Below are 9,456 nucleotides of genomic sequence, written 5' to 3' on the forward strand. Positions count from 1 at the left end.
GTAATGTAATAAAAAAAATTAAAGAAAAAAAGATGAAAATGAAAATGAGCGTGTGTTGAGTATTTTTTTACTCCTAATAAATATAGCAGCTCTCTTGATTCAATGACCAATTTATGATTTATCTTAGCAGTACTTAAAATCTTTCTTATCCTTTCTCTCATTAATATTACTTTATCATAAAAATCTATTATTGGTAATATTTTTCTGTTAAAAAAATTGACTTTTAATTCTTCAATCCAGTGACTTTAGAGAACTCGTTAACCTTCCACATGGAAAACTAGCATTTAATTACCGGTTCAAGTTGCAAACAGTCACCCCATAATAATATTAGCGAACAATGTAGCTAGCTAGGCATAAGCTGAGCTGAGCTTGATTAATACTATAATTAACTCATGGATCACTGTTAAGTATTTCGGTGACATGATGGTAATACATTACAACTCCCACCTTCTCCAAGATTTTTTCAACTAATTTATATTTCTTAAAAAAATAACTAATTTAATTAATCACATTAAATCTATCCATTAATTATATTATATTTTAAAATTATTCTTTCTTTATCTTATTATCCATTTAGTTGTTTTTTAATTAACGTTTAAAAAAGAATAATTAAATAAGAATATATAAATAAAAATAATTAATACATTTAATTATTTTTTTTTAAAAAAAGATCTCATAGAACAGGACAAACAAATCTCTAAAGGAAGATGTTATAATTAGAGACGAGAGTAATAAGTAACAAAAGATTACAGATTTTCTGTGGTAAGTAAACCTTTTTTTACGATATCAAAAGAAAATAAAATAAAATAAAAAAGATGTTAATTAAATGGCATGTAGTAGTGTCATCGGAGGCATGTCAGCGGGAAACGTTTCTCTATATTAGATTCTCTGGCCCTATATATATATTATCTCTAGTGAGTTGCGGCGGCGGCGGTGGCAGGCATGGGCGGCGGCGAAGAAGCAATAACAACAGACGCAATACCTGCGGGAACAACATGCGTGTCCTCATACAGGAACTTATGGAGAATCCTTCTGGTCTTGGACAAGACGTGATCCTCCCAGGCCTCCTCTGCCTCCTGGCGAGTGGTCTTGAGGAAAACCTCGGTGGCGTCGAGGCGGTGCATGTTCCGTTTCCACATGCTATAAAGGCGGTGAATCTTCTGGAGCTGCCGCTTGGCGAGGGTGCAGTTGTTGGTTTTGAGGGAAGCAATGGCAGCCTGGAGGAGGCGCTGTTTGGTCCTCTGATCGGCTCCGTCGGCTTCGGCTCTGAAAAAATCATGAAACTCGGGTACGCCAATGGCCTTTCGTATCCCTAAGGTATAATCCTGGTTGTGGTATTGAAAACTCTGTCGAACCTCGTGGAGCTGGCCAGAGTGGATCATGCGATCCACACGTGCGGAGAGAGAGGAATGGAGGACGGGGAGTGAGACATCGACCCAGAGGAAGCAGCAGTCGTAGCGTAACCGAAACTCGGTGTGATGGTTGACCAACGCGTCGAGGAAGGAGTTGGACCCACCCGCAATGATGGGTAAACCGTCACGGCCCAATATGGACCCAACGGCGAGAGTGGCCTGGTCGCAAAAGTCTTGTGCAGTGAAACTGGTGTTGGGATTCACCGTGCCTAGGAGATGGTGTGGGACCCCGCGACGCTCTTCTTCGGTGACTTTGTTTGTGGTGATGTTTAGGCCTTCGTACACTTGCATTTTGTCGGAGTTGACTATCTCCGCTGGTGGGAATTGCGTGGCCAACTCTATGGCCAGTTTTGACTTTCCTGTCCCCGTTGCGCCCATGATTACCACTACTTTTTCCTTCTTGTTCATGAAGAGGGACAGCGAGTTCATATTCCTCAGTGAATGTGATGCCGGGTTGAAACTCGCTACGGGCTTGCACAGCGCTGCTGACACCGAAAGCATGTTCATCATGGTCTTTTTTTTTCTTTCTCTCTTCTCTAGACCTGCCAAGTTGACCAAACCTTTTTTTATATATATATATATATATATATATTCAGTCTTGTTATCTTTTGCACTAGCAAAAACAGCTCATATGGGGATTTATTTAATTTCTTGCACCCAATCATAAATGGAGAACTTGAAAGAATCTAGCGACCGGGGGAATGGATCATCAAATGCCAAAAAAACAATATTAATCTGCAAGCAATGCCATGTTTATGAAATGGAGGAAATTCACACAGATTTTGAGGCAGGGGACAAGCATATGTAGTATATATGTTCATGTAAATTAAGCTCACTGATAGACAAGGATTATTATTTAGATAGCTACTAGCTAGCTAGTGTATGCACGCAGACGTACCTGGAATGTCAAACACGCGGGGAGCTGTTGAATATTTGCAAAGTAATTAAGGATGTGAATGTGACTGTGGCTGTGGCTTGCTAGTTATGGTTTGTTTGGACACACTTACACAACCACGAGACTCGAGACCAAATAATTAGAGAAGAGGAGCTGTGCAGCGGTTGGTGTATGTATGTATGCTGGTTTCTTTTGTTGAGTATGAGTAGGCGATATTATAACTAAGGATGACCTGAGAGAAATTAAGGATATTGAATTGAAAGTACAAACTCACTGCATATTAATGTTTGGGGGAGGGATTTGTGAGTTGTGACCCGAGTTTATGAGGTATTGCAGATGGGTTATCCTACTGCTATTTATACCAAACTAGAACTACTGAATGTTCATGCGCTGCCCCTTTTTAGTAATCATGGATGGGCTCTTATATTATGTGTTTTACTTGTACGTTTATAGTTTCTGATATTTTTTTTACCAATAGTAAAAACTGTCTAAAAAATATGCTATTAGAAAAGAGAAAAAAAAAATCAATAAAAAATCACGGTTTATAACAAAATTATTTTAAAAATCAAGGGCTTGTCAACACATCACTATTAAATTTATTAAAAAATATACTAATAGCTTTCCTTTTGAGAACGATTCATTCCAAAAAGATTGTACTTCCTCCTTCCATTATAATGGTTAGTTCTAAGTTATTTTACATTGATCAATAAAAAAATTAATAAATAATTTCTTTTTTGTCTTTGTAGTCCATATGATTAATATTATAAAAAAATATAAGTAAGTAGAAAAAATAATTAATGTTACATTAAAAAATTAAAATAACAAATATTTTAAAGTAATTTTTTTATTTTTATACTAATTATAATGAGACATAGGAAGTGTATTTTTAAATTAAAAAAATATGTTATATAAAAATAAGAATTTGGTGTGGAATATTTTCATATTTTTTAGGAGTCTTAAAAATAATACTTTTAGGTATTATTTATGCACGAGAAAATAATAATATCTTATTATACTTAATTTTTATTATCATGAAAGTTGTATTGCCATCCGAATATGTTAAATCATTTTAAATTTTTTTTATTTTTTTTTATTTTTACTTTTATTCCATTAACTTTGATTTGAACAATGTGTCTGAATTATTATAAATCTTCTAATACATGAGTTTAATTCTTATTAACAAAAAAAGTTATTCAATATTTTTTAATTAACATGTTGATATCATATTGTAATATTAAAAATTGCAAATCTAATTTTTATAGTGACATTATATGTGTAAACTTTGTTGATAGAAAAAAAAATATTTAATTCGGTGATCTCCAGGTATGTCTCAAGGGTTAATATCTTGACTTTTGAATTCTAGTTATGGAAATAACTTTCTTTCAAAATAAAATAAATTAATGGGACTCAATTATAACTTAAGGATGTTGTAAGGTGAAAAAGGGTAAATAAACCCATTCATTTTTAAAAGGATAATGCATTGATCCCTTAAAGAGATGAAAAATATATATTTAGTCTTGTGTATTGTGAAATCATCTTATCGTTAAATCCTAATATTAAAAAATAATAAGTTTTATTTTTTATTAACCCATTTAATATTAAATTATAAAGTTTTTAAAATAAATTTGTCATTAAATTATCTACGAGGATTAATTTGTGATATTTTTTTACATTCAAATACTAAACTTAAATCTTTTATCGGCCAATTTTTTAGTATACAGTAAGGAATTTTGTGTTTTATTTATCCGTAAAAAATATAATAGATTATCTAATCCACGACTGCAGGTGTATTTTTTATTTCTTGAAAGCTCTAACCTCGTACGGCCGTACAAAGGTAAGTAAATTGAAATATGTATTATATATACTCTAGTTCCGAACTTACCAAAGGACGAAGAGGTGAATCGCATTGGTACCCTTGTAGTGTTGATGACCTTCTTTCTATTCTGTGTCGAGGAATTCCTAAGATGTGACATACTCATGATTGAATTCATGTACCAGCATATATCCAAAGTTACCTTTATTAGAGATGCAATCTTGTTGCCAGGAAAGTCGAATAAAAACCAGTCACAGTTAAGTTTCCATTCAATAGAACCCTGTGTCTGCATTCAAAAGGAGAAATTAAAATGTAGCTTCAATTATTTGCTTCAAGATCCAAGAACGCAATAAGTATCAAAATATTTGGAAATGAAAGTATTGTTGAAGATATAATAATGATTATCTTACACTTCAAATGTAGAGTGTGAGAAAGGGAAAGATTAAAAAAATGAAAACAAAAGAGAGATATAATAAATAACGTAATAAAAAGTAAATAAATAATTAATAAGAAAAAATAGATATAAGAAAATATGAAAGAAACAAATGTAAAAAACAAATAAAAATCGATAAGGATATATCATGTAAAAAGCTAGCAAGTTGTATGGGAGGAAGAATTTACGGTTATGCATTGGAGTAATTGCCGTGGAATATTTTTTGGTGGAGTCATTGTCATACACATCATTTTTTTTTACCGGATCATTTTTTTTATTCATATACATATCATATTTTAGTATCTGTGCAAGATAAATATTTTTTTAAAATAATTATATTTTTAAAATATAATTTATATGTTAGATTTATAATAAAATATTTAAATTATAATTATTGATAATTTATTTTAAAATAGAAAAATTTAATTTATAGATAGAGATAAAATAAAGGTTGTGTATTTAAAGGAATAAATAATTAAGAATATCAAGTATATGCACTTTCAAAGAAGAGAAAGAATATTAAGAATAACTAATTAAGAGAGCAGAAAAAGTGAGAGTCAACTCTTCAATTTGTCTAATCTAATTTACAATATTAAAATAAAGAAGCAAATAAAAATATGATTTATTTATGAGATCATTAAATTATTTCTAGGAATAAATTAGTAATAATAGAAAAATAAAAGAATGTATTATTAATATGAATTATTTACAAGTTTACACGTGTTTCTCCCTAGTTACTTTCCCCTTTCGCGAAGCGTGCTTCAATTTTCTGTCCTGGGTAATGGTTGGAGTACTAATTTTTGGCTCTTCTGTGAGATTGACTTTCATTTTGACGCCACTTTAGACCACCTCGTTTTATCAATTACTAAAAAATAAGGAGAAAAGTAAAAGCTATTCATGGGTTGTCTTGAGTTGAATTTGGTTAAATCCCTTATCCAAAATTATCAACATTTTATGAGTCATGGGTTGTCTTGAGTTGAATTTGGTTAAATCCCTTATCCAAAATTATCAACATTTTATGAGTTACATTATATGGGTTTTGAGAATTTTTTATTTTTTTTTTAACCCAATCCATTCTAACTGATCAAAAATAAGTTTGGCTAGATTTGGTTAATTAAGTTTAAATATTTTATATTTTTCTTTTAAATATTTTTTTAGAACAATAATTTATTTTTGTCTATAGCTTCATAAGTATATAATGACCAAATGCGCTACATTATAAAGAAGTCAAATTATAAAAATATTTGACTAATATAATTAATGATTTCAATATTAATGTGATATTTTTATTTTAGATAGAAATGAAGTATGATATTAACATGTGAAAACATAAATAAAATCAAGATAAAAATAAAAATAATAACTTTAAAAAGAAAAATATCATGAATAATTTAATTTAATAAACTAAGTGAGCTAAAAATTATTAATGTTTTTTATTTAATAATTAATTTATATGTATAATAACTTAAATTATATGGTATATATTGAATTGGGTTAAAAAAATTAAACATAATACACAATTCATTCATAATCGAATCTTAATTGAGTTGAGTTAAATTCAACTCAAATAATTTTAAAATTTAATCTAATATAATTAGATTGGGTTGAGTCACATATAAACCTAAATTGATAAATACCCCTAGAAAAAATGATTACGACCTTTTGTCACATGTTCAAACTATAGCAAATTCCGCTACTAGATTTAACCAACTTAGATATTTTGGTTACTTTTTTTATTTTTTTATTAGTTAAAAAACTTAATTAACAATTTTTTTAAGTCTTCTACTATTTGTTTAAACACCACTTTTAAGTAGTATTTTTAAAACACTAACCTTTGTTAGCTTATAAATTTTTATATTTATTTTCCTTTTATCTTTAAATATTTATTAGATTTTATTTTTAATATTTTCTATATAAAATATGATTTTATTATATTTTTTCTCTATTTTTACTCAGAAGGTACAATTTTTATTTATTAATAGTTTAGTTTTTACACAAGATAGTTTTTTTCTTCATTTTTACCTTTAATTAAATAAGATATTGATAATGATAGGTAATTAGTTTATTTTATTTTACTTTTATTACTAGTATTTTTTTTATATTTTAATATTACGCTATTTATTTTACCCACTATACTATGCATAATATTTATTTTACTGTTTTAGCGTATACTTTAAGATACTGATATTGTTAGATAGTAAGTTTTTTTTAATATTTAAATATTAAATTATATATTTTAAAAATTATTCTATTCATATTATTTTTCTAATTTTTTTAATATTATACTTCAAGATATTTTAACTATTGTACTAATTAATTTAATGAAAGTGTGATGTCTATTTAAATATATGTTATTTTTACTTTATTTTAAATTTGATTAATTAAAAATATTTAGGATACAGAATGGATGAATAGTAAAAAAATACAACATGTAAAAAAAAAATGTAATAATTGATCTATAAATAAAAATTGCAAGTGTTTAAAATTAATTTAAAGCCAAAACTATAAATAGCCATAACATATTTTTCAATGAAATAAAGTTAAATTTTATATTAAAATATCACATAAATAGATCTATTTATGTTATTTTATATTTTTTAGTTATTTCAACAGATAATTTTAAGAAATACTTATAATTCAATAAATTAATTTAATCACTTTCAACTTTTAGATAACTTTCTTACTAACTAACTTTTCAACTAGCTTTTTAACTAATATTACCATATATCCTTAATGTTTTAAGAGGTATGTAATATCTTGATTATTGATTATTGACAACTTTCACACTATGACATTTACACTTCACTCAATATTTTTGTTGATTAGAATCTATTGTAAATAGTTCTTTTGAGACATCAACAACTAGCTTTAATAATGTCATTCAACTGTTGAAAACTAAAATTTTTAACGTACTTTGTTTTCACTCACCCTCTCTATGATAATTTTTTCAAAAACAAAACAATAATATAATTATATCAGAATTTAATTGTATAGCTATTATTATTTTTAATCAAACAACACACCTAAAACATTTGCCCTGGTTACGGATAGGATATGAACCCAATTTATATAATAATTTTCTGATTTTCTTGTACCCACATTGATAAAAGTCTGAAATCATAAAAGTTGTCCGAGGCTAAGTTAGTGATAGAAAAATCACAATGTGATTGATAAAAACAAATCACATATCGGTTAGAAACAAATTAAGTTGTTCTGTAGCTACACACACAAAAAAAGATTGTTCATGAGAAGTCTTCGATGGATATATAAAATCTTCAATAGATATATAAAATTGCTTGGAAGGTTAAGAAAAAAGAAAAAGAAAAAAAATTAAAAGTTTGATCATTTTTGTTAAAAAAACTAATAAATTAATATTTATCGATTAAAAAATTAAAAGTTTTTAGTTCCCTGCCAAGGAATCTAGTCCATTTTAAATTTTACTTCTATATGTACCATTAGCAAAAAAAATAATGAGATTATTTTTTACTTAAATATTGAAGTGTTTTTTGCAAATATGAAATATCTACTCACTTTTCATGAGGTCTCAGTTGCGTTGGAGCACTACGCGACCTCCGGAGAGCTCAAATCTTGCCCTACCAAGAACACTAGCTTGGATCAGCACTCTAAAATGTCTATTGCAAATAGAAGCTGTTGTTTTTCTTCTAATATAGTTTTTATATATACTGTTTCTTTTGGAAAACGATTTTTTCTCCGTGCAATATATATAAACTAGACAATTAAAAAGCTACAGTAATATACGATAAAGCTTGATTAAGTGGCTAATTCTTCATAAACTGTTCTGATTAACTAATTAATTATAGGTATATCTTTAAAAAGTTAGAAAAAAATTAACTCCACCAAAAGAAATCAATAAGATAAGATAATTTACCATTAATAATTAGTAAGTTGCTATCTAACGAAGCAAAAAAAGAAAAAAGAAAAAAGTTGCTATCTACATTTTTAGGAATTAGGATAATGTTGAATTGTTTTCAGTGACGCACAACTTTATTTTTTTTTTTTGAATTTTCTGTTGAGAGTAATGGACGAAGAAGCTTCACTTTTAGAGATTAAATGTTCTTGATAAGTTTTAATTTGTCTTTATTCTCTTAAATAAAGCACCTACATTATATTACCAACAAATTTGGGTGGGGAAAGCAGTTGTTTAAGAAAGTAGTGGCAAAAAATAATTTCCTTTTTATTGGTGATGAAGAGAAGAAACTTTGTGATATTAAATGGATTAGTCTGACTTGATAGCATTTTTATTATTTTAAAATAAATATACTAGAGGGACTGTGCAACTTGTTAATTAATCTATATAGTTTAGTTCGAAATAATGTCTTTATGTTAAACCAAATTATTGTTAACTTTTTGTCAAGGGAGGATGCATACTGGAGTAGGTCTTGGTGAAAGCTCACAGGAAAATTCGCACCGAGGTAAGGGACGGATTCTTCATATATAGAAAGAAAAAAATTAAAAATAGGGTACGTGCAAAAAAAGAGAATAAACTTTCATAGGCATAATTATAGTGAATTACACAGTTTAAATTAGAGAAATTCTGTAGCACTATCGGAACCTAAATTTAAAGATTTTGGTACTGTTATTAAGAAACTCTCCTCCTTTCTTTCTATTTTTTGTACTCAAATTCATTCAATCAACTACTGACCATGCAGTATAAAAAATTATATATTTCTAAGGACAGCGTGAAAAACAATTAATTTGTGTTAAATATACATCCATGTGAGTGTGTGATGATATTTTATTTACTTCCCTATGAAATTTATTTTTACGTAACTAAACCAATTTATTTTAAAAAATGTGACAGTTTTGCTAATTTATTGTGATGGACATGTGGTTCCGATTTCAAAAGGTGTCACCCAATGCTGTATTGAGTAATAATAATTAA

At 28.0% G+C, this 9,456-nt stretch overlaps 1 protein-coding gene across 1 annotated transcript; it reads right to left on the bottom strand.

The window, feature by feature from the left end:
* Window positions 1-696: 696 nt before the first annotated feature.
* On the bottom strand, window positions 697-2,724 carry LOC100782474 (adenylate isopentenyltransferase 5, chloroplastic). The gene is made up of 2 exons (XM_003528622.4): window positions 2,311-2,724; window positions 697-1,954 (listed from the first exon to the last, which is right to left on the bottom strand). The coding sequence occupies exon 2, from the start codon at window positions 1,920-1,922 to the stop codon at window positions 912-914; it is 1,011 nt and encodes a 336-aa protein (XP_003528670.1). The 5' UTR covers window positions 1,923-1,954; window positions 2,311-2,724; the 3' UTR covers window positions 697-911.
* Window positions 2,725-9,456: the final 6,732 nt, after the last annotated feature.

The sequence above is a fragment of the Glycine max genome, chromosome 7 (genome assembly GCF_000004515.6).
Source record: "Glycine max cultivar Williams 82 chromosome 7, Glycine_max_v4.0, whole genome shotgun sequence".
Taxonomy (NCBI): domain Eukaryota; kingdom Viridiplantae; phylum Streptophyta; class Magnoliopsida; order Fabales; family Fabaceae; genus Glycine; species Glycine max.